This window comes from Erythrolamprus reginae, chromosome 2 (assembly GCF_031021105.1).
Source record: "Erythrolamprus reginae isolate rEryReg1 chromosome 2, rEryReg1.hap1, whole genome shotgun sequence".
In the NCBI taxonomy this organism is placed as follows: domain Eukaryota; kingdom Metazoa; phylum Chordata; class Lepidosauria; order Squamata; family Dipsadidae; genus Erythrolamprus; species Erythrolamprus reginae.
The window spans coordinates 81,852,493-81,879,619 of NC_091951.1; the positions used below are offsets into that span (position 1 = coordinate 81,852,493).

General features: G+C 36.5%; 1 protein-coding gene across 1 annotated transcript in view; it reads right to left on the minus strand.

The window, feature by feature from the left end:
* Positions 1-27,127, minus strand: part of CACNA2D3 (calcium voltage-gated channel auxiliary subunit alpha2delta 3) — a 700,147-nt gene that overhangs the window by 327,008 nt on the left and 346,012 nt on the right. Inside the window, exons 6-8 of the mRNA XM_070738505.1 lie at positions 9,525-9,656; positions 6,886-6,946; positions 6,426-6,576 (exon numbers count right to left, since the gene is read on the minus strand). Coding sequence (XP_070594606.1) covers positions 6,426-6,576; positions 6,886-6,946; positions 9,525-9,656 — 344 coding nt within the window. The remainder of the gene's footprint in view (positions 1-6,425; positions 6,577-6,885; positions 6,947-9,524; positions 9,657-27,127) is intronic.

The following is a 27,127-nucleotide window of genomic DNA, read 5'->3' on the forward strand; positions in this document are numbered from 1 at the left end:
TCCCCAGGCAGAATTAGCACTCTGTTTTATGATAACATTGTTAATTTAATGCTTCACTTAGAATTTCACTTCAAAGCAAACATTTCTTTTTCATCACTGCAGACATTTCAGTTCATGCACTGCCGATCTGATCTTATACTTAACTTAAACTACAGAAAAGCAAATGCATACTTTAATAGTTCCTTTAGTAATGCAATCATCTACAACAGTCCATCAATTTTATATAGGTTTTGCAATAAGTAATCTCTGAAAGACACACCTCTTTTTTTATTGTATTATCTTTTTATAGTTATTTTATGCACTGGACTTTTTGGTAACTTTATTCATGGATCTACTTAGAAACAAATTTATTGGCAAATGAAACAAAATCAATCCAGTACACATGAGACAACATAACTATTTAACCATAGCACTGGAATAGTGTTCAATACCACTTCCATAATTAAATTTGCAATGACAATCATGTTCATCTCTCTTTATAGTTTATAATGAGAATTATTGAGAAGTTTATATCTTTATATCTTTATCTTTATTATCTTTATAATGAGAATAGTGAGAACTAGACAACATGTGACCTGTTGAGTCATTGTTTCAAATATACAGTAATACCTCATGATACGAACTTAATTGGTGCAAGGAGGAGGTTCGTAAGACGAAAAGTTCGTAAGACGAAACATTGTTTCCCATAGGAAACAATGTAAAGTCAATTAATCCGTGCAACCAAAAAAAACCCCGCAAAAAAACGGCTTTCGGCGACTGCTGGGAAGCCGCGCGGCTGTTTTAAAAGGTGACAGCCGGCCTGGGGGCTTCCCAGCACCCCCGAACCCGGGTTCAGGGTTCGGGGGGGTGCTGGCAAGCCCCCCAGACCAGCTGCGACCTTTTAAAACACCCGCGCCACTTCGCAGCTGTCTCCCGAAGCCGAACACGGAAGTTCGGCTTTAGCGTTCGGCTTCAGGAGACAGCTGCGAAGCGGCGCGGGTGTTTTAAAAGGTGACAGCCGGCCTGGGGGGCTTCCCAGCACCCCCCCAAACCCGGGTTCGGGGTTCGGGGGGTGCTGGCAAGCCCCCCAGGCCAGCTGCAACCTTTTAAAACATTCGCGCCGCTTCGCAGCTGTCTCCCGAAGCTGAACGCGGAAGTTCGGCTTTAGCGTTCGGCTTCAGGAGACAGCTGCGAAGCGGCGCGGGTGTTTTAAAAGGTCGCAGCCAGCCTGGGGAGCTTCCCAGCAACCTCCCGAACCGAACCCGGGGTTCAGCAAAATTTTGCCTCTTCTTACGAACTTTGTTCGAGTTACGAACCGGCGTTCGGGAGGCTTCTGGGAAGCCCCGCCGCCTGGCTGTCACCTTTTAAAACAGCCGCGCGGCTTCCCAGCAGTCTCCGAACGCCAGTTCATAACTCGAAAAAAGTTCGTAAGAAGAGACAAAATTTTTCTGAACCCCGGGTTCGTATCACGAGTTGTTCGTAAGACGAGGGGTTCATATCTTGAGGTACCACTGTATTTCCTTATCTAAACAGAGAAAGAGAATGACCACATTTAGGTAAAACTGCAGTGGCAGCAGGATCAACTTCTGACTTCCTGCCTGTTTCCCCATTTGAATTTCCTTGTGGGAAACTGGCAAGAAGCATGACAAATCTTCCTCCCTTCCTTTCTTCATTCCTTCATTTGTTCGTTCCTTCCTTTCCTTCCTTCTGTGAAGTTTCTGAAGATACCCTAATTAATTCATGAGCCATAAGCCAAGTTTCAAAAAAGCTTTATAAGTGGAATCCTTCCTTCCTCCCTCCCTCCCTTCCTCCATCCCTTCCTCCATCCCTTCCTCCCTATTTTCTTATGAAATGGAAGTTATTTTACTACTTTTCTTTTGGACTAGTAGCATGGATATACTGAGCAAATCAATCTTGTTTCCACCACTACTTCTACCCTCTATTTAAAAATAAACTTTCAAATTAATCCTCCTTCCTTCCTTCCTTCCTTCCTTTCTCCCTCCCTTCTTCCCTCCCTCCCTATTTTCTTGTAAAATGGTAGTTATTTTACTACTTTCCTTTTGGACTAGTAGCATGGAGATACTGAGAAAATCAATCTTGTTTCCACCACTACTTCTACCCTCTATTTAAAAATAAACTTTCAAATTAATCCTCCTTCCTTCCTTCCTTCCTTCCTTCCTCCCTTCTTCCCTCCCTCCCTATTTTCTTGTAAAATGGTAGTTATTTTACTACTTTCCTTTTGGACTAGTAGCATGGAGATACTGAGAAAATCAATCTTGTTTCCACCACTACTTCTACCCTCTATTTAAAAATAAACTTTCAAATTAATCCTCCTTCCTTCCTCCCTTCCTTTCTCCCTCCCTCTCCCTGGTAGGGGAGGATTGTAGAGGGGTACAATTCAGAGGTGCATGAGAAGTGCTGCATAAGTTGGGGAAAATACATTGGTGTCCACCACTGATGTCATATGGACCCGAGAGGGCACGTGGAGGGCCAGCACAGGTTGGGAAAGAGGCCAATGAGAGGTGCATGCAAAGATGCAGTGCAGTGGGAGTCAATAGGAGTACATGGGGAGGAGTGGAGTGGGCTAGGAGAACAGCTTGGTCAGAAAAGGTGCCATGGTGGCCAGGGAGGGTGCATGGCTGACGGTGTGAGTCAGAAAGGGTGCATGTGGAAAATGAAAGAGCTGCCACAGGGAAGGCCTGCAGAAGCAGCACAGGTCAGCCAAGATGTGTAGGGATGCACAAGAGATATTGCATGGGTCAGGGAAGGCACGTGGGTGTGGGTTAGAGAAGACATGCAGCGAAGTGACACAGGTTGAGGGAGAACGTGGGGACCGTGATGGGCCAGGAAAAGCATTTCTTCCCTTCCCTTCCTTCTTCCCTTCCCTTCCCTTTTCAGCAGACAAGTAAATGGCTGCTGCTAAGTGGGGGAGGGAATAAGGGATTGCGAGATAGGCTGGTTATTATCACAGAATGTTGAGCAGCAAAAGCACAGGAGCAGCCAGTAACATGGAGGCAAGAACAATTATTCCAAATTTTATTTTGTCAGGAATACATTCCAGTTACGGCACAGGTGTCAAACTCGCTGCAACATGTGGATGTATGTGATGTTTTGTGATGTTTTTCTAGTTTATGCAGCTAGGGTGGGTCTGGTCTCTCCTTTATGCATCCGGCCCATGGACTGCTAGTTTGACACCCTTGAGTTAGGCCAGGGGACCCAGGGGAAGAGCCTTCTCTGTGGTGGCTCTGACCCTCTGGAACCAGCTCCCCCAGAGATCAGGACTGCCCCCACCCTCCTTGCTTTAAAACCCACCTCTGCCATCAGGCATGGGGGAATTGAAACATCTCCCCCTTGCCCATGTAGTTTTTGTGTATGATTTGATTAATGTGCTTGTTTTTTATATATTGGGGTTTCTTTTTTGGACTTTTTAATCTAAAGCTGTAATTTAGATTTCTAAATATTAGATTTGTTACTATGTACTGTTTCTTATCATTGTTGTGAGCCGCCCCGAGTCTGCGGAGAGGGGCGGCATATAAATCCAATAAATCTAATCTAATCTAATCATTTAAGATATTTTGGTTCAAAATGTGTTGCCGTATGATGCACTCTTTCAACCAATTAAAGGACATGACAATGAGAATTTTAGCAGGACAGTATTTAGATTATAGAAATCTATGTATCTGTTTCAGCTCTCAAAAATGTGACATAAATATGTCCATCAGGAGAGTGATAAACCAATGTATCATGCATATATTATTATTATTATTATTATTATTATCATCATCATCATCATAATTATTATCATTATTATTATCATTATTATCATTATTATTATTATTTATTAGATTTGTATGCCGCTCCTTTCCGCAGACTCGGAGCAGCTCACAACAACAAAACAGTACAAATCCAATTATTAAAACAATTTAAAACCCTTAATATAAAAACAATCATACATCTCAGACAAACCATACATAAAATGGAAATGGCCCAGGGGAATCAATTTCCCCATACCTGATGACAGAGCTGGGTTTTAAGGAGTTTGCGAAAGGCAAGGAGGGTGGGGGCAAATCCTAATCTCCAGGGGGAGTTGATTCCAGAGGGTCGGGTAATCCTTGTTGAAAGACCATTCATTCAGCAACCATTCAGAGTTACGATGGTGCTGGACAATGGGTGTTTACAATGGGTACAACGTAGTCACTGCAGTGTGCCCATAGTCATGTAATCGCAATTTGGGCACTTGGCAGCTGGCTTGCAATTTCATCATCCTGCAGTGCCTTTTTTGTCAGTCAATGCAGAAGAAAGCAGGAAGCCTCAAATGGCATCATGTGACTACCTGCCACTTCAACTGTGCAGGGTTTGCCTAATGGAGGTACCTGGGACTACTGCTGTCCTAAATGCAAACATGTGGTGTCACACTTTACTATAATGTTGGATAGTGACAATGTTGCTGGTCCCAATTTCATACAGAAATGACAGAATCAATTCCATAAAGCCAAGATTTGTGTCCAAACCCACACCACACCTTTGTCTAGAAGTTACTATACAGATGCGCAAAAGTGACTTCTTTGCACTATAAAACAATCAATATTTCACTACAGTTTTGCTTCTAATATTAATTTGGCTATGCTTATAACCATTCTAAATTGGGTCTGATAAACCCCCAGAATGTTTTGGATGGCAGCACTTTATATTATTAAGGCATATGTAGCAAGAAGCCAATGTAGCTGGGTTTGGGAGTAAACCAACCGTGGTTTTCTTAAATGAACATTTTATTTGAACTGATGTCAATCTAACAATATGTAACAATGACTGAACATGAAGGATCTGGAATCAGCTTGCAAATGGATTTCAGTGATAGCCTATGACAGAAATTGGAAATTGTTTGTCCATCTAAATTCATAGACAATTGATAGCCTGTTGTTAGAATCAAAACTAGATGCAGTGGATTGAGAAATTTATTTCAGACATATTGTGATTTCCTAAATTGTAAACTTTCACTAATAATAATATAATTATTAACTATTGATGAATAATGAAACTATAATGATATATATGACATAACTTTTAATGTTTCCTATCTGAGATAGATGTACAGGCTTCTGAAAGCAAATTTCTAGTAATGATAGAGTAGTAATATATATTTAACAGCTTACTATCTCTAAATGTTTGGATTCCATAACATATTAATGTGCATAATCAATTTAAGATTGTAGAAACATATTATTAAGAAAATGTTTCATTTTGGACCAAGAATTAAAACTTATTTTAATAACAGTTCCCAATCTAAACAAATAGTTCAAAAAAGTATTATGAAAATATATGTTGCTTTTTATGTTTTTAATACTTTGTTTCACAGCAATCCTAAATACTGTGGCCATAAGAGTATCCCTTATAAACTGAATTAAAGATTGTAGCCGTGGAGGATATTTAATGTTCAATTCTTACTTCGACCTTCTCTGTCTCGGTGACCAAGTACTGATGGAAATAGAACTGCAGAACCTCAGGTGAGAATTCTCATAAATGATTCCTTCTGACCTTGTCTACTTGGAGCTGGCAACCATTTTGAAAACCTCATCACTCAGAGAAGCACTGAACCTTGCCTTTGACCATTAGATCCTTGGAGCACTTGACTATCCACAGAACAAGTTTCCAATGCATTATTATAAGATTAACAGTTCAGCAACTCATGAAAGTAGTGTTCTGTACATGTTTATTTACAAGCAGAGACATTCCTTATACCTCTCATGTACTATCCTTAAAACTGGAATGTTTATTATTGAGCCAATCTGTGCCTGTTAATGACTAATTGACAGCAGAATCCCCCCAAGGATTTATGTTACTCCTTATCTAATCCTGTTTTAAGTGCAGAGCCTATTAGAATAACAGCTAGGACCTTTATTCAACTAATATACAAAGCTACAGTGTTGTGTTTCTTGCTAAAAAATCTATCAGTAGTGATTTCATATTATGAAAAGATCCCATGTTTCCCTTTTCATAATTATCAGATATAAAGCAATTCACTTTTCTGTAGTTAATGTCTTCCACTAGTGGATATGTATGCTCAAACTGCCTTTCATCACAATCATACAGAAGATCTGTTTTTTGCTTTGACACAAGAGACTCACAATAATCTGCCAACTTTGGATTAATAAAATAATATTTTGTATCTACAGTTTCCTTGGTGAATTAAATTTGCTAACATACTTCTTTATTTATCTGTTAAGCTCAAGACAATGACATATTTATTTTCCCAATTTTGGAAATATTTTGAGATATATATATAAATTGCATGTTGTATATTAAAACTTTTAATTATAGTTTTGATGAAAATTATAATTGTGCAATGCTACAAGCTACCCTGAGTATAAAATTTTCAAGGATGTGCTTGTGTGTGTACAAATAATCTCAGAACAACTTAATAAGAAAAAGAACATAGAGATACTCACAGCAATTATATTAAAAAAGTCATCATCTCCAAGAGTATCCAAAATGGAAGATACTGTTTGTTTTGCAATAGTCAAGCGAAGTCCTTTCATACTACCACTAACATCAACTAAAATGACAACATCTTTAGGAGAAGTGGCTGCCTGAATATACCTGGAAGATAGGAGAAGAGAAATATAGAAGAATGTAAATTGAATTCATTGGAATCCACGTTCAGGGTCAATGCTAACCAACACAGAGCATTAGGAAATTAGGAAAAGGCATCCCTGTGATCAATCTTTCTCCTGGTACAAGTCAACTATGCCTTGCTTGTCAAGATCCCATCTACCAGAAAATTACTCACTTTTTGTTATTTTGCCCAGAGAGACAAATGCCACTCACTCCCTGCTTTTTGCTATTTGTGCCATCCCAGTGCCATTTCTATCAGCTTAACTTTTTCTGAAATTCATAATTGTGACCTACCATTTTCGATTTCTGCAATCAAACGCAATGACTCCATTTTCATCTGGCTCCCATTTAATTCCTGGATGGAATGGAAAACAATATTACACCATCAGATATCCCAATGTATATCTTTGAAACTGCTTTTTTAAAAATGTATTGATCAGTTTGGCAAACCCCATGGAGAGGAAACCCTGTTGTCTTCAGAGATATTTAATCTTAATCACCAGAGTTGTCTTTCCATACTTTTTCAACAGCTCTGATACTGATATTTCTAAGATTACTTAAATCTTGCCAGGGCAAGAATCAAAGAAAAGAGGAATTGCTCTCCTTTCATCAACTCACCCATTTGTTCGCAAATAGAATATGTATCAGTTTCAGAAATAACACTACATACATAAGGGTCATGCATAAGTGCACCTTTGTGCCTACCGTTCCTGTCCTAATGTCTTTTTTATCTTTTCTATCTCTACTTTATAATTTATATTATGTTAAACATACTAAAATACAATACCATATTTGTATGACAAATAAATGTACTGGTTAATTGGGTATACTCTTAAAACTGTGTTATGCTAATAAAATATTTTCTAGAGCATGATGGAAAAGCCAGTACAATCAAAACAAATTGGCACCTATATTATTATGTCGGTTAGCAATTACCAATTTTGATTTTGGTCAAAATGTTTCAAAACAAGAACAAGTATACAACATACATTAATAATTATCCCTCCTTGCCTTTCCTAAACTCCTTAAAACCCACTTCTGCCATCAGGCATGGGGGAATTGAGACATCTCCCCCGGGCCTATACAGTTTATGCATGGTATGTTTGTGTGTATGTTTGCTTTTAATAAAGGGTTTTTAGTGATTTTTATATTATTAGATTTGTTTTACATTGTTTTATTGTTGTTGTGAGCTGCCCCGAGTCTGCAGAGAGGGGCGGCATACAAATTTAATAGATAGATAGATAGATAGATATATAGATAGATAGATAGATAGATAGATAGATAGATAGATAGATAGATAGATAGATAGATAGATAGATAGATAAAATTAATGCCATTATAGCTTTACTGTCCCTTAAGGGAGCCAACAATATAATAAACCAATTCATTCTTTATCAGCTGTAACAATTACTCTATCATTGTGAAAAGTATGTCTTAGGCTAAATCAATATTGTTTAAAAGTATAAGAAACGTTTTTTGTAGAAAAAATATTTAATTTATTAAAAAAGGTCTAAAATATTATGTCCATACTATTTTATTCACATCTAAGCTTCAATTAACTCCTAATAGATTATCACCATGTATACAAAGGTCTTTCTTTGGGACAACAATAATGAATACATAAATTTAAAATGTTCTATCACTCCATAAAATTCTATTCACAAACCATGCAAGAATTGTTTTGGGTGCTATTGCCTTTCTGATTTTTTTATTCTTAAATTTCCTTTTATTCTCATTGTATAGTTGACCACTCTACTTTTAATCAAAATTTAAAATAAGACAAAAATCAAAATATTTTTTTCTAGCTATGATGCAAGTAGAATTTGTCAGTACTGTACTGGTTGGATTTTCAATATATCAACTTCCAGCAATGTATGTTTGAATGAATGTTTGGATAGTGTTACTTTAAGAGCTAGGCAATAATTATGTTACTTTAAGAGCTAGGCTGCATTTAGCTATATAAAGGGAGACAGGTGTGCTGCTCTCTACTTTGTTGCATTGCCTCTGTTCTGTGGCTTGCATTGTATTGTTGATTGTTGGTGTATATATGCTGGTTGGTATTGATGCTATTTGCAGTGTAATAAATTACAATGATTGTCCACATTTTCAACTGAAAAGGTTGGATTCCCATTCCAAGATACCTAGGTATTCACAGGACATATATTATATTATTCTGAATGAAATCAAAACAATATTTTACTAACATGTCCTTCATTTACGATATTCCCTCCTCTGAAATAACTACTAGAAATAGGAGGAGGTAAAAGTTACATTCAAGCTACCTATAGACAGAATTCTTCTACCCATTTTACAGTATCCTCAGGCTACCAAAACTTCCAGCAGAAATCAATAGAAGGGGGGGATCAGACTGATTTAACTAGTTAGCAAAATAATTATTTGGCAGCAGCAGAGAAGAAATGGCATGGTAACATTAAAGATTATGTATAAAAACTAGGAAACAGTTAAGCCCTTCTAAAATGCTCCCTTTAAAATATTATTCTAAGTTATGAGATTTTATTGTCACAGCTGTGGAGTCAGCACTACTGCAGCCTTAAGTCATGTTTTCTAAACTCCTAAGCAAAATTAAAACTTCCTTCTATTAAACATTCAAATACTATTACAGCAGGGGATCTGTCCTAAGGGTTTCAGCTGTTTCCACCAAGAAAAATAAGGAAGTTTGCTGTTTTCAGACAGACGTGGTAGTAAAAGAAACAAAAAGTCAAAAAAGGGCCACTGAAAGACTGATATTAAAACTCCTTGACTTGTTGAGGTTGCATTTCTTCACTCTTTTCCAAACAGAATTGATTCATTATAACGGTGAAACACTTCCACCAATGCTGCCTATATTGCCCCATGCCATGAGTAACTACTGTTTTAGGAACAGCAAATACATGTATGTAAGAAAGGAAACATAAACATTTTTTTTGTTTTACCTGGATACTGCCTGAAAAAGCCCTTTGCGCTTCCAAAGTATTGCCATATAAGGGAAGGGTCATGGCCAAAGTTGTCAACAAACACTTTGTTTAATGATTCCGACCAATAAACTCCATTCACAATTGCAGGATCTGAAAAAAAGAAAAGAAAAAGAAATTGAAGTTCTAGTGTAAGTTAGTTCTGGTCACCTGATGTTTTAAACTAGGATGTGAAAGTGTTTGTAAGGCACGTCCAGTGAAGGGCTGCAATTTTTTTACTACCATACTGTGGGCATGGCTTATTTTGTGGGTGAGGCTTGTCGGCCATGTGATCAGGTGGGAGTGGCTTGACTATTGTGTTTCCAGTGTGGCTTCAAGATCATGTGACTGGCTTAAAGGTGGCCAACTTGACATCACTCAAGAGAGTCTTCGGAGAGTCTTCGGAGAGGGGCGGCATACAAATCTAATAAATTATTATTATTATTATTATTATTATTATTATTATTATTATTATCACTCAGGTCAAAGGGTTGTGTTAGGGTTAAGGTACCTGGCCTCTCCTCACCTCAAAGAGATACAATTGCCCTATCTACTTACTATTACTGAACATCCAAAATATACTATTTAATTCCATGCATATATGCAATATGTGTACATACATATTACACACAGGCACACAAAAATATATGTTATCTACTATATAAACTGTATGTGTATGTACACACACGCACGCACACCTCTTCTAATATTATACACATTCAATCTCATTTACTGCAATAGGAAAATCATACCCAGAGCCCAGAAGGAAAAAAAAGAAAAAAATTCAATTTTTTTTCTACCGGTTCCATGTACTTGACCATACCCGTAGGAGCCCATCACTGAGCACGTCATAGGCTTCAAATGATACCAAAATCCAAAAGAAAAGTCATCTTCAGCATAAATGCAATAGTATTTCTTTTAAAGGACTTCTCTAAATCCATCCCTCCCCTTCACCTTATGGTTAAAAGATTTTTAATTTCATGGTTTTGAATATTGCCTTTCAATTTTTGTCATTCTATTCAGGCTTTTATTGAGAGCATTTCTTTACTGGTGATTTATTACCTTGGCATTGTTGTGGCAATATGAAGACTCTTCATTCAGCAATGACTGAATGATGTCATTAAATTGCTTGTATGGAAATGCTCTGAAATTACCATTGCATACAGTATTTTGATTTTCTTGTAAACCACTCTGAGATTTTACTGGAATGAATAAAGAGAAAAAATATAACTTTACTGGAAGGGGAATTAATGTTACTTTTATTTTATTAGTTGCTAACTCCATCAGCAAAAGGAATTTTATCCTGGAAAATTTTCAGTTGGAACCAAATTTCAGTACTACTCTCCACTGAAATTCATGAAAGGATGAATACTAACAGAAACATCTTTTCCTTAAAATACTGTAATTTATAAGGACTGAGGATGACAATGGACCTGGGGTTATTTCACTAAAAGAATGAGTTGGCTGGAGCATTTCTTTTTTCCTTTTCTGGAAAACATCCTTCATACTTATTGAGGTAAGAGCATATTTATGACACTCAAGGCCTAGAATGCCCTCGTGGCAATACCATCTTGACTTAAATTGACATTTCAGAGCTTTGTGATTTTCATTACCAGTTCATTCATTCTAGCCTTATCTTCTCAAACAAAAACAAGAAAGACCTTAGATGCATAGAATTCTGGTTGCTTATAGAGTTACAAAATGCTTACAACCCTACATTGCCACAATGGATCAACTGGCAATTTTATCTATCAATATTATAAGAAAAAAATTATCTATCCATGTTTTAAGAAAAAAAAAGTGATTCTCTTCTGTAGAAGAGGTAGTCCTTAATATTAACATGTGGAACAGGGAAATGTGGCCTGCCCCATAATTCGATGCAGTAGCTTCAGAGACTTGTAAACTAATGTCTGGTTTCAAATTACTTACTGCATTTTTCGGTGTATAAGACGCACCTTTTTACTTCAAAAAAGTGCGTCAAAAACTGGGTATTTCTTATACACCGAATGTTGCCGAAGCTGCCTGGCAGCCCTCGGTGAGAGGCCAGTGACTCAGCCCTGGGGATGCCCCTGAAGGAGGAGAGATTGGAGTGGGGGCTGATGGAACCAAGCCCCCTCCCGCGGGACGATCAGGGCCGCACCGCGGGACGATCAGGGCCGCACTGCGGGACGATTCGGGCCGCACCGCGGGACGATTCGGGCCACACCGTGGGCCTCCTCTGCCGGCTGGGTGTGTTGAGGGGATGCCATGGCCGCTTCTCCACAGCTGCATGCAAGGAATCCTCCAGAGGCTCTGCTGCACACCCAGCAGCAAAGCCTTCCATTCCAGGTGGCTGCCAGGGCCTTCAGGTGGCAGGAACAAGGGGGGCATGCCACTGAGTTAGCCGGGTCCAGCGGAGGAGAAGGCGGTGGGGGGGGCTTCCCTTCCTCCTCCACCAGGCCCGACTAACTCAGCGGCACGCCACCCCTTGTTCCTGCCACCCAGAGGCCCTGGCAACCGCTTGGAATATGATGCTTTGCTGCTGGGTGCACAGCGGAGCTTCTGGCAGCAGGAGAGGAGGCGATCCTGCTCGACTGGCTGAAAAATACAGAAGTGGTGCAGATAAGCTCAGAAGAAGTGGGGTAGGCTGCTGGCTGGTCTCCAGAGAGACAGAGACAAGAGGGAAAGAGAGAGGGGGGAGGGAGAGGGAATGTGAGAGAAAAAGAGAAAGAGAAAAATGGGAAACTGATGGAGGGAAAGAACGAGGAAGAGGAAGAACAAACAAATGAGAGACAGAAGGGGAGAGAAGTAAAAAGAGAGGGAGAGAAGAGAAAAAACCAGAAATGAGAGAGAAATAAAATGAGAGCAAAAGGAGAAAATGATGGAGGCAGAGAATGAGAGGAAACAGAGAGAAACAAGAGAGAGAAGTGACTCTATTTAAATCATATGGTAAGAAGCACCCAAAGAAGAAGAGAGAAAAAAAACCCAGCCCCCACTTGTTTTTGGAAATAGTTCAAGAGTGTACACACACACACACACAAGGGGGGGAGGAGATAGGGATGGAAAAAGAGTGGGGAAGTGAGAGGGGGAGGGAATGAGAGATAAATGAGAAAATGATGGAGGGAAAGAATGAGGTAGAGGAAATAGAAGCAAATGAGAGAGAAGGGAGAGAGAAATGAAAGATTGATAGAGATAGAGAGATGGAGAATGAGAAAGAGAAAGAGAGATGAGGGAAACAAATGAGAGAGGGGGAAAGAAAGAAATGGGGAGAGGGAGAGGAAAGAGAAAGACAAATGAAAGTAACAGAACTGAGAGCAAAAAGGGAGAGAGAGAGAAACAAATGAGAGAGAAAAGGGGGAGAGAGAGGGAGAGGTACACAGAAACGAGAGAGACCTGGAGGGAGAGAATGAGAGAGGGAGAAGAGAGACAGAGGTGAAGAGAAGGAAAGAAAAGGGAAATAGAGAGGGAGGGAAATAGAGAAATGGAGAGGGAAGAGGGAAGAGGGAGGGAGGGCGGGTAGGAAAGAAGGAAGGAAGGAAGGGAGACATTTCCCACAGAAAACACTGGGAGCCACAACCCCCCCCCCCCCGGTGGCTGGAGAGGTTACTATTACTATTTAATACTACACCATTTGTTTCAGAACACTTTTTTCTTTGTTTTCCTCCTCTAAAATCTAGGTGCGTCTTATACACCGAAAAATACTGTACACTTAACGAGATCATTTTAATGAAGTGGAAAGAGGTGAATTATTTTGTATGAGAACATTCATCAGGGAAACACTGGGGATGAGGACACAATGAAATATCTCAGTTGCCTGCCTTTGAACTAAACTTTCATCTAAATATTTATATTTACCGGCACATGTTGCACATAAAGACTATAAGGAAACATTTCTCTTGGAGAGAAATGCCTTTATAAATAAGAGAGGATGTGAAAAATTGAAGCTGCCAATACTTGAGACATCAAGGCAGAATCCTACATGTGCCCCAACCATAGTTCTGACTCAAAACATAATTGATGTCCCCATACATTTCCAACATGGCTAACAGGACATGTATAATTAATTTGGAAGGGAAAAAGGAGGGGGGGCTATTGATATTTACTGTCTAAGGCATAACTGCCAAATTTCTAATCTTATGCACAAATGACACTTTCATATACACAGTTCATGTATCTATCTTCCCACATATGTTCTACCAGCACTGGAAGCAGATATTTGATATATGAACAACAATTCCAGATGTTCTACAGTTAAGAGCTAATCTTTCTGCTCTTCATTTCAGAGTAGCTAAAATCCTGTGCCAAGAACTGAACAGTATGGCACTGTTCTGGTTGATGCAAAGGCCAGGAAGAGCTACTGTGACCACTGGTCTACTGCCAAATAAAACATGGAGAAAGACGAGTTCCAAACCTCTACATGCTGAGAATTGTTGTATATTTTCCTTTATCCTTCTGTTAGAAAATATGTGCAAACTCACAAAATGAATCCCCAACACACAGTTTTACCTCCCCAACTGCTCATAAGTTATTGAATATAAATAGGCAAGGGCTTTTTAAAAATATTATCACTGACACATGGAAGAGATACTCAACCGTCTACAGTTTTAGCTGCCTCCGTTCTTCTACAGCCGTAACAGTAAAGAAAGTTGCAGACATGATCTTGACTTTTATGACCTCAGCTTAATAGGCTCAACTTGACTTAGTTTAACCGTACCAAATTCAACTCGTATACACGAGACTCCATTTTAACACTGGATATGGACAATGCCAATATTTATGTCCCTCGCAAACATTAAGCCTCATGATATGCCTTCCCTTTTAATGGAGCCTTGAATGCCTCAAAATATTTAATAATGCTGGACGTAAATGTTTTCTTGTTTAGAATATGGGGTGCATTCTAATCATGTTGGGAATTAAATTGTAACTGATTAACAAATCATCTTTAGTTGTACTTTGCTGTAGCAAAATTTTGTAGCTATAAAATCCCTCCAAGAATTATTGGTATATATGTTTAATAATTTGATTGTCCTTGCTAAAAACTGCTTATAAACTACATTTGAAAATGTCTGAAAATCTAAATTACTAGAAAAGGGGCATGCAGTGAAAAAGTAAAAACTATCCTCATCCTTCCTTTTGTTATATTCCAGACTTACTAACTTTAGCTTCTCTAGTTTTTCTTAAGAAGGATCAGGAATTGCATTTGCCAGAGAGATTTCACCACAACAACCTTTCAACTAAAATTAGAATTTGTTTCCCTGCTATGTCTGCCACTGTACTATTGATATTTAGTGAAACAGGAGTTGGGGACAAACAGGAACACTGTCAGGAATCTGAAATATAATTCCCAAAGAATAGTCCAAAGGCATGTAGCAATTAAAGATCTGTCATAAATATTCTTGACTCTTAAAAGCAAAGATGAAACAAATGATGTAAATGTTGAACTTAGTATGAAATAAAATAACTAAAGAATGCTCAGGATTAAAGAACTTCAATTAGATATTTGCAACTTTACAAAATTATAGAAGTCAGTTTGTGAAAACAAAATAATTTAAATAATGGAGTCTTAGTTCAGGTTAGTTTGATGTGCACAAACATTATTTTGTTTTCTAAGTACCGTCCTTTCTAATTATGGGAAATAGTTTCATTTTTTCCTACATTTTCCAAGTTGGAATCTATGCTTAAGAAATTTTTTTGATAAATGGCAGTTTTACCAAAATTCTTCAGAAAAAAGCAGTGCTGTTAATGGGGGAACTAGAAACTAAGTCCTATCTTAAGAAAAACTGAAATGTTTCTTAGTAATGAAAAAACTGAGGGAGTTTAAGATATAATTTCTCAATTCTATGATCCAGGTGGAAAAGTTCGACATGATTTTTTTCCCCTTTTGGATACTCATTGCGTCAGTGCTCCAAATAGCATCTGAGAAATAAATCAGATTCCAATCCATTTCTCTCATCCAAGGTTCGATTTATTAACAGAGCCATGTTGGTTACATTGTAGCCATCCCAATAATTCCTTACTTCCTCATTTGGAGTTAAAGACTTTGGCTGTCACATTGTTCCAAGTACAGGCTGTGTTGCAATGAGTTTTAGTTATGGGTGAAGAGATTTTGACTGAATGATCTTTTTTAACAGTAGGAGAAGTATGATAATGGCACTAACTGCTCAGATAATTTATGGCTTCCCTTTCTAATGGATATATTGGGGATATTTTAATTTGAATGCTTGCATGGAGCAGTTTATGGCTAAGCGTTCTTCTTCCTCTTATCTCTTCTCATAACTCGTCGGTATCTTTTTCATATATGTGAGCATAGGGAATCTATTCCTTATACAACTTGTATGTTTTGAACTAATGTTCTCCAGATTAAATCTTGCTAGCGCACTTTTTAATTTTTTTTTTTAAATTTAAGCTTTATATTTCCCACCAATAAAGTATGGCCTTTTCTACAATTTGCATCTGGACTATACTTCTCTAACTTCTGTTTACCATTATGTTATTTATTTGGTTCTATTGTTTTCATCTGGTGATTTCCATGTCAAAATGGTCATGGAAGAAAATAATGATGTAGCAAAAATGTAGCAACTTTCTCCCCCAAACTCATAAGAATTTGATTTTTTTCCTTCTCTTATTTTTATTTAGGTGGCATTATGATATTATCATTGTTCCCCAAGGTTTTTGGAGGCTAGTTCTTTAACACATTGTGTTAAAACAATTAGGGGTTTTTTATTTGAAGATAATTTGTAATATTCGTATTGTGTAAAATTATTACAGAACTAATTGTGATATCCAATAATAACACCTTGAGAGTCTGGTGTGATAAAAGCACCAGACTGCAAATCACGAGACTGTAATTTTAGTCCTGCCTTAAACACTGGTAACTTTTGGACAGTCACTTTGCCATGCCCATATCCGAGTCTGAATCTGAAGCGGAAGAAAACAGCTGACAGAGAGTGAGAGAGTGGCTCTGTTGGCTGTGAAGGAAACTGGGGGAGTGCAAATTCAGGCTGGTCAGAGCAGGGATGAGGTAGGACAAGGAAGAGGGGGTTCAGATGAAGACCAAGGCCCACCCTCTCCTCATTCTAGGGCACAGAGGGAAGAATGCAGAAGAGAACAATGTGAATTGTGTGGCTTACAAGTAAGGCAAGAGACCCAATTCCATTCACAAGGCGCACCTGGAGATGGAATTTAAAGGAGAGGCAGTTGGGAGGGGTTTTTTGACTGAATAAACACTGTCTTCATATAGTGTTTGAGAGTTGTGGCCTGCCTTCCTGGCATTCTTCCTGTTTGAATAATTGTTGGGCTTCTATGTGCTTATCTTGTCTTGCTGGAATTATTGCCATGAATCCTTCACTTCTGGAGCTCATTATCTTACCCTGTTGGAGTGACTGATTTGCAGTCATTATGCTAACAGAATTTGGACTGGACTATCTGCAGCCAGAAGTTGCTGCAGGTTTGTGGGAGAGCTTTTATCCAGGCTGGAGAGTAAACAGCACGTTGGGGGCAAAGTTGGTGCCAATAAAGGGACTCATACTGGTTTTCTAGCTGTGTTGCCTTCATGCCATACCTTGGGTCATCTTACACGTTCTCTCAGACCTAAGGAAAAATGTTGACTGACTTCAAAGCACGCAAAGTACCATCACATTAGTTATGGTTGACAGCACTATACATGACAGTTCTATTCCTATCATTAGAAAAGAGGATGAATTAGAAATAGACTAAATTTACCTAAATAAGTCTATTCTTTAAGAAGGACAAATCTAGGCCATAGTGAAATAATATGACTCTAAGGGAAATAGTATCTAAAAATGTGCATGATTTGATATAGGGCTCCCAATTTATTAATCAGCTGTACATGGTCCCTAGTTGATATTTCTCTGCTTGAAAATTGATTCACTTGTTCTTTCATAATAAACAACTGTCATATGTATTGGCAGGAATGAAATACTTCAGTACAGGTAAATATTTCTATAGAAAGCGTAAGTGCAAAATTGTAGACAGCAAGCAATCCTAAATAACAAAATATCAATGTACCACTTAATGAAATTTTAGTGTTTTACAGATGTACACCGTACAATGGGGACTGCTTTCCCACCCCCTTCCCAAATTCTCTATCCAGCATGTGTGACTTTTCAATACTCTAAAGTATTATTATGAAAGGAAACAGTGTGATGAATGTGTGTGTGTGTATGTGTATGTGTTTGTGTGTGTGTGTAGAAAGATAGATAGCTATTCATAATGCAATGGCATCTTGTGTTCCAGATTATTCATTAGATTGACATACTTTTCATTTTGCCTGAAATTATCATACAATCCTATTCAGGCATGTCTCCCTTTTTGCATTTATTTTTCCAAGCTTCTTCTGCAGACAAAATTCCATATATCTATTTTGACTTCTAAAAATTTGCCTGTGAGACTTGGCTTTATCAGGCTAGTTTTAACATATATTATGGAACTTGTAAACAATTTGAACACAAAAACAAAATATTAAAAAATATACAGTATGTCACAGAATATTTTGTAAATATTTAAGTCTATCTTTTCATGTGACAACACAGAAGAAATGACACTTGGCTACAATGTAAAATAGTGAGTATACAGCTTGAATGACTCCCCTCTAAATAACGCAACACACAGCCATTAATGTCTTAACTGCTGAAAACAAAAGTGAGTATGCTCATAAATATTAATGTCCAATTGGAGCTCAAAGTGTCAATATTTTGTGTGGCCACCATAATTTTCCAACACCGCCTTAACCCTCTTGGGCATAGAGTTCACCAGAGCTTCACAGTTTGCCACTGGTGTCATCTTCCACTCCTCCATGACGATGTCACAGAGCTGGTGGCTGTTACAGACCTTGCGCACCTCTGTTTCAGGATGCCCCACAGATGCTAAATTGGTTTTAGGTCTGTAGACATCCTTGGCCAATCTATCAACTTTACCCTTAGCTTCTTTAGCAAGGCCATGGTCATTTTGGAGGTTTGTTTGGGGTTGTTATCATATTGGAACACTGTCTTGTGACCCAGCCTCTGAAAGGAGGGGATCATGCCCTGCTTCAGTATGTCACAGTACATGTTAGCATTCATGGTTCCTTCAATAACTGTAGCTCCCCAGTGCTGACAGCAATCATGCAGCCCCAGGTTATGACATTCCCACCGCCATGCTTGACTGTAGGCAAGATACACTTGTCTTTGTACTCCTCACCTAGTTGCCACCACACACACTGGACACCATGTAAACCAAATATGCTTGTCTTGGTAATCATTGTTCAAGAGCAAATTGCTTTAGGGTCATTTTCATAGAAAACAAATTAAGATGCAAAAATGACTGCTATATTTCATATTTGCTTAGTCTTAGTAGCTCTTTAGAAAATAAAAATTACATTATTATTAAAGCAGTCTATGATAATACCAATATTTGTAATTGTACTAGGATTCAATTTTCTTCAGATTGATACTCTCCAATAATGCTTGTCATATTTTCCCATAATTCCAATACAGAGCTGACAGTCAGAAACACTGACAATAATGAAAATTATGAGAAGAAATGTAGTTGCGAATAGATTTCCTTTGAGTTCTATTGTTCTTTATAACTAACTAGAGTTGTATTCTTTATCTCAGGATTTAGAGAATCTTGCTGAATATTTTCTGAGTACAAAAATGCAACTTTGTAGTAATATTTCTATAAGCTTGTTGATAAATATAACTGTCTGCTAGTGAAATAAAAAAGAGGAGGAAATATATTATGCATCAGATACTAATTAACTTGATAAAAATTCCAGATGTTTAGATAATACAGAATAAATTGTACCAATTTCTAAAATTTATTGATTCCTGTTAATGCACGTAGTTGAATAAATTTTAATATATCAAAATACAACCATATGCAGTATGCCACATTAGCTCGATATATCAGACTCATTTTAATTCAGCATGCCTGGTTAAGAGGTTGCCAATTTATCCAAATTCATGCATATAACATATTTGAGTATGGATAGTAACTATTCTGTATTAACTCTTAAAATTTCCTTATTTTCATAGTTTAATACAACCCTACCTTCCATAAATTTAAACCTATTTTTAACACACATGCACTCTGAAAGGACTTTGGTGTATTAGCATATTTTAAGATTAATAAACAAAAAACAAAGATGTTAAGAAAAAAAACATAAAACCAGAAGTTGAAATACAATTAATCAAGTCTTCTGATTTTAAGATTTCGGGGGGGGGGGGGATATTAACCATTAGAATATTACTATGACAAATGTGAATTGGATGTTGTTTCAAAATAATAATAAGACATAGACTGAAATTAAGAAAGACATGGAAGGCTGGGGAAATTAAAATTGTCATGTTTGGGAAGAATTTTTGTGATAAAAATGAACGTTTTGCAAGAGTGATGTTTTTGTTTCAGATAATACCTATTCTAACAGTGAATGTATCATTTCAAAAATGGCAAAAAATGTACAACTAAATTTATATGGCAATTAGGAAAAAACCCAAGAGTTAAATATATTCCTTGCAAAATGCAGGGAGGATATTAGATTTTACCAGATATAAAATGTATTTTGCTGCTGCTTGTTTGATCTGGATAAAAGAATGGATGTTGCTAAGAAATAGGAGGCTTTTACAATTAGAAGATTTTCTGAGGTTTGGATGGCATGGGATTTATGATATAATAAAGTTAAAATTAATTTGGACATCACAAATATTTTTATTAATGTACTATACTGAAAATATGGAATACAGATAAATCCAAAAACATATTCATGAATCTCAGTTCAAAAAGCATATTATAACAAATAAATGACAAATAATTAATGTAGTGGTACCTATTATAAAATTATCAAATGGAAATTAAAATCCAATTATTTTTATTTACTTTTAAAGTTTTAATAAAAATTTTTTTAAAAAAAACACTCATGTTCTCATTATGAAGATAGGCTGATATTTTAAAAATGGATCACCTTCCCTTCTTCTATATCTGAAAAAATGTGTATTTTCTATAAATTCTATTTCTATGAATTCTTGGCTAGATATATGCTAGACTTAAACTATATGATTATAGAATGACTGATTGCAATAACTAGGTGATAGAGTTCTTCACAAAACCATACCATGAAATTTGAGTTTGATTTCAGGCTAATTGTTCAGTGCTGAAACGGACAATTTATTTGATCTCTTGATCTCTTGTGTATCATAGAGCTCAACCATGGATTCCTCTATTTGACAGCCAGACTGACAATCCCTAGTAAATAGAAAGTTGTATTTTGTAAAGCTGTTATTGTCATCAAGGTTAGTAGTTAGTGAGTTTATCAGGTAAAGTAGTTGGACTAGGGAAAAATTAAAATTGAAAGAAAAAAGCGGAAAAAAACCCCTCCAAGTCTCCCCAAAATTGTTTCAAGTATAAAAATAAAATGAAGAGGAAAATATGTCTAGCTCTGAATTTGCTATTAGTTGGCATGGAATGACCAAATAGGCTGCAGTAATAATAAGGCTCTTTTTTCCATTACTTTCTACAGACAGATGTTATGCACACACAACATAAACATTGAAATCAGTTGTTTTGGGATTGCATCCAAAGCAAATCACAATTGGTATTATCAATTGTGTTTTGTACCCAAGTTTTTGGAGAAGACAGGCATACTAATATTATAATAATAATAATAATAATAATAATAATAATAATAATAATACCTATCTTAACAACAAATATTTACAATATACTGCACAGAAACATTTCAATAAACTCAGATTAATGAATTTTCCAAGATGTGTTTTTCCCCACTAGAATATAACTCTTTCTGAATTATGTTAAATGTAAAAAAAATTCAACAGAAACGAAAAACTGGAATAAAGGTAAAATCTGATATGTTCTGAAACATAAATGAACTTAAGTATTAATGTACATTTTTTTCCACAAACTTTCTAAGAGAAATCAAACTAATCTCTGTTCTCTGTAAAAATAAGTGAAACCCGTATTCCATAAGAACAAAATAAAACTAAAGTAGCCATGCTCCAAAGAACAATGCAAGAGGAGGGTATGTATCTTTATAGACCTACCAAACTTTCTACCACAGTACAAATAAAATTTACAACTGAATGTGTGCCTGGCACACTAGTCCAAAAGGAGATCCCAAAAATTTAATGAATGTGTCATTTGCCATAAATTATATAAATTAGTAGCCCAATAGATGGGGGGGGGGGGGGGTTGGCAGCTACTTTTGTTCCAGTTGTTGAGTTTTTCAAATGTCATTGCTATAAATTTCAGAAAGTTATACAATTATTGTTATAAATCGTATTTATACCAAGTCATCCTGTTTTAGGTTTAAAGGGCAACTTGACATTTCTTTATTTACCATGAAAGCAATGCTCGTGATGCAGAAACTGTGCATCTATGATAGAGATGGCATTCATAAATGCACACTTCTTTTTCTATAGCAGGAATACAGTGCATTATCTATAGCAGGAATACAATGCATTCTCAGTGTCAATATGATACTAGAATATGAACTTACAAGATGGAAGTTATCCAATGATTACAGGCAAAGAGCAGTGAACAAAAGTACAGTAAGTAAAAATGTTGTTCATTACGTATTTGAATAAAGACAAAGGACATCTGATTATTGATGAATGAATGTCAGAATCAGGTACCAAGGTAAACATCACACCTTTCCAAAACAGCCAAGACTGGGAGAATTAATCCAATGAATAAAAAATTGAATGTTCCAATTAGCAGTTTTTATTACATGGACTATAAAGTTATAAAACAAGATTAACAATGGTTACTTCCAAATAAGACATCCAGATACTGTATAGAGAATTAAGTTGGCAAAACCCTTTTAAGTTTTTTCACATTCTTTCTATATAAAAGAAGGGGCAGTTTCCACCTGCTCATTGTTTTGGTAACTTGTGAAAAATAACTATTAACTTCATGTTATCAAAGAACAAAAGTCAAAATTTGACTTTTACTGACATTCTGAGAATCAGCCATCTGAAACAGACTGAAATGGGTCAGTTCACTAGAGGAGCATCGTATCTTCTATTGCACAAAGTAAATAGCATAGACATTATGAACAAAAGGTCTTGGATGTAACTTTTCAACTGGAATTTTTTATTAACAAAACAATGCTTGAATAGCATAAACAACAGAGTGGTCCTAACTTCAATCCTACTCAGTCTCAAAAAATATTATAGAGGTTTGTATATTCTAACACATCTATGCACCAAACAGTAATTCACAACAGTTTATCCAAGTAACCACAACAAAAGGATATTATACTAATGATAGGTGATTGGAATGCTAAAGTTAGAAATAAAATAACATCTGGAGAAAAGTTGATCTTAGTGAAAGAAACAAATGAGGTAACAGATCAAAGAGGCCTTGACAAGAAAACTCAATGCCTACACTTAAAGGGAAAGACAAAACAAGGCCATCATCTTAGAGATGGCAGTGAAATTTAATTGATTAAATCTATTCTGAAAGTAGAAATGAAGAAACTCTATTCAATCAGGAAAAAACAAAACAAAAACATGATCTGGTGTTGTCTAAGGTTCAGGTATGAATTTTTAAAAAAATATGAAACTAAAGGAAAAACAATTAGAACAACATACAATCTCAACAAATATCACATGATTGTACAATTATAGTAAATAATATAGTGCCTGAAGAACTCTGGATTGAAATTCCAGTTGTCAATGATGGTGAAGCAAATAAAATATCCTGAAATGCAAAAAGAAAAAGGTAAACAGAAAAGCCATACAAACAAAATGGCTTTCCATTCACATGTTGAAAAGAGTTAACCAAAAGTGGAAAGCAAAAGGCAATGTAGGCAGAAGGAATTTTTGGTGAATTAAAGGCTCTGACAAGCAAGGACAGATAATATATCTAAATAAGCAATGAATACTCATGGGAATTACAAAAATATTTTTAAAATTTTACTGAAATTAAAAGAAGCTTATACTAAGCAAAAAGCATGATTAATTTAAAAATGCTCATACTATCCAAATAATGAACTTATTTCATTCACTATTAAGATAGTACTCAAAGATTTTGCAATTCAGAATCCAATATATACAACTGCAAGAAGTATGTGTCGGGTTTAGAACTAGAAGAGTTAATATGTAATGTTTTACCAACCGGCTAACAAACATATGTTGGAAAACAATGCAGTAATAATGGGAGACTTCAACTACCCAGATATCAACTGGAAAACTAACTTAGAAATCAAACAGATTCCTAACAAGCCTTGCTGACAACTTCATTGTCCAAAAAGTAGAGGAGGAAATTAGTGGCACTGTAGAAAATCATTGAGAATAACTTGGAATGTAAAAATAATAATTTATCCACTGTTGCATGAAGTAAAACCAAACTATACACAGTCAGTACTAATAAGCAAGCTGGAGCTTAACATTCTGGGCGTATCAGATGAAAGAAAAACATCACTGGGCAGGGGAAAAAATCCCTATACTTTGGAAAATTAAATTAACTGGAGAGATGAAAAGAACCCAAGATGGCTAAATAACATGAACAATGACACAAAGAGGACTTCCAAGAAACTGTTACTGACAAACTATACTGATGAAATGCTGCCTATTCAGTTACAGAGAATCAGAAGCAGTGAAATAAATTTACATATTCATATAATAAATATATTTATGAACTCTGCTGAATTTCTGTATGTGGCATTCTACACATGTTGGGCAATATTATGTATATAGAAATAATAATAATAATAATAATAATAATAATAATAATAATAATAATAATAATAATATTAATAAAGCGGCCTTTTGCAATTGACAGATGGACAAAATCTCCATCTGTCAATTGCAAAAGGCCGCTTTACTGGGATCGGCGAACATAATTCGCCACTACATCACGCAGTCCTAGGTGCTTGGGAAGCACCCGACTGGTGATGAAATACGAAATCCAGCATAGTGATCCCGTTTGCTGTGTTGTACTGACATAATAATAATAATACACATCTAGAAACAGGCAACCTGAATGAGAAATGATAAACACAAAGCAGCAGCAGGGTTCTCATTTCTCAGGGCATCTTATATTGTAATTTTTTTCAGGGTAATGCACAATTTTTTTAAAGGTTATTTTTTTTCTCTCCATGTCAGGAATTCTCTATACTTGAAACCTGAAAATATATAATGCAAGCATCCTGACTTGACTAAACAAATCTCCAAAGCTCAGCCACTTTATCACTGGAAAAGGGACTGCAGCTGAAAAATTTACAGCAGTGAACTGTGAACAAGCGGGCTATTAATTTAAACAATGGAGCAGTTTTGTAGGAAAGTAGATTTGGTCGGAAGCCATTATAAGTAATGGTGCCCCAAAGAAAATAACTCTGCAGAATACAAATAAAAATCTATTTCTACTTGTGATAAGATTAGACCACGTTGAAAGAAAGCTGCTGCTGGAAACATCAATATAATTTACATTATGGGTCATATCTGCAAACTGCTGCTGGTCATTGACACTGATGCCTAGGATTAATGCTATTACATATCCCACCCATTTCAGTACACCAGGAAAAGTAAGCTAGGATATGATCCTGAGGATGACAGCCATAGACTTTATTGCTTTAGTGCATTTATACTCTTTGTTCAGCCACCCTGAACCCCTTTTAAGGCCACATCTAAATAAAGAGATGTGCAGGGTTGATGTCAGCTGTTTGCAATAGACTAGAGTGGGAAACCAGCACTAATGCTAATTTTATTTTAAGGTAACAGAGTCATGCAAGTCTGATTATACTCCCTTCCCTCCCCCTTTTATTTTCAAGAAAACTAGCAAGGGTCAAATTATATTCCTATCTTAGATTCTAATGTATTTTGTTTAAATATTGCTTTGGCTGTGATTGTCCCTTCTGTTCATCAAAATTTCTCTTACAGCCTATTACATGCACATGGCCAGACCATCCTACAAAAGGACGCCTATTTGATCCCTTGTCTTTTGTGGGGGATGTGTTCCAAGACTACCTGTGAAAAACGGATTTACGCAAAGTAAAGGAAAGAATTTTTTTAATGTATTTAATGAGTATTTGGACTTTTAAAACCCACCCTTTGCATTAAACAGTCATTCTAGAATGTTTCTCAGCTGGAACTATATGTGATATCCTACCAGTTTCTTTAATAGAGTACAGTAGTACTGTAGAAGAATTTTATGAATTTTTAATGGATTTAAAATTTTTAATGGATTTAATGGACTTAACCTCCCTTTGAAAAAACCCGTGAAGTAGCAAATCCGCAAAAGATGAACCGCGAAGTAGCGAGGGATTACTGTATGTCCTAAATAAACAAGGAAATAATACCCACATGTCTACATTTCTGTTGAAAGCTTTGTGTTTCCTGTTCTTGTCTTGAATAGGCAGGCAAGTCCTCCATGGAGTCCTCTTTGGCACTTTAGATCTGCATTGGTAAGTTTAACTAATCGACTTCCTTGTCTATGTTTTCATTTTTTAAAAATGACGATATTATTCTGTATATGACTATATTCTTAGAATCGTGTCCTAGTTTGGATTCTTTTATTTATATTTCTAAAACCCTTCGTTCTGCTGGTATGGAAGGTCCCCATGTCTATTAAAGAGAATAAATTTATATTATTCTTCGACTTGCCAATAGATCTAGTCAGTCATAAACATATTTAGATAAATAGACATGCAACCAGAAAAAGGCTGGATAAGAATTAAAGACTTGGCTAAAAGACTTCATGTGCCACAATTAAATCCTGCTTAAGTCTCCAATCCTCCAAAAACCTCCAAAGCGTGGGACCCCCCCAACATGTGATTATGATGGTGAGGGATGATATATGAGGTTGCCCACACTTCTTTACGGCTTTATTCTAGCTTCTTATTATATTGTTAGGATTTGTTCTTTCCCTGAAGGTGAATAAATTTGCAGTATATTAAAGCTTGACAAGTACAGCTAAACAGCTTTATCTGATCTGGTAGATATTCTCATTTCAAAGCTCTCGTGCTTTTATAGCCACACATTGCAACTGTGTCCTTTAAGGTACGAAGCACTTTATTTGTAAATAGGCTGATGTTGGAGATGGAACTTTCTTCTACTTCCCGATGAAGAATGTGCCAAGATTCAGAATGATCCCTCAAATCATTTTGGACTGATATTACCCATGTTATCATAATTACCTCTGTGTTAAGTGAATTATTTTTACAGCTTCTAGTTGAATAAACTGTTACAAATTGCCTCCAATATAAGTTTGCCAGAAGCAGTCAAGTGCAAAACTGGAAGATTTCCAATCCATTCTATCTTCACTCACCCTTGCCTCTTTCCATGTTCCAGCCCATTGCGGTTGCTGAAAAAGTGGCTGTCGGGGTTCCAAGTAACACCCCCAGTTTCTCAAAGCAGAAAATGTGGCAGGCTTGAAGGCCCAATTAAAAAGATGGCTTCCAGGTCTAACATTGGCTTCTGAACTCCTTGCTACTGAAGCAATATTGGTTGATCTGTACATCTGCATATCCTTATTATGTTGCACACTACATGATAGTAGATTTTATTCCCTTGAATTCCAAAGAGGTTGTTCCTTCATAATAAACAACTGTGGTACTTACCAGCAGGATTGAAATGCTTTAATACAGGCAA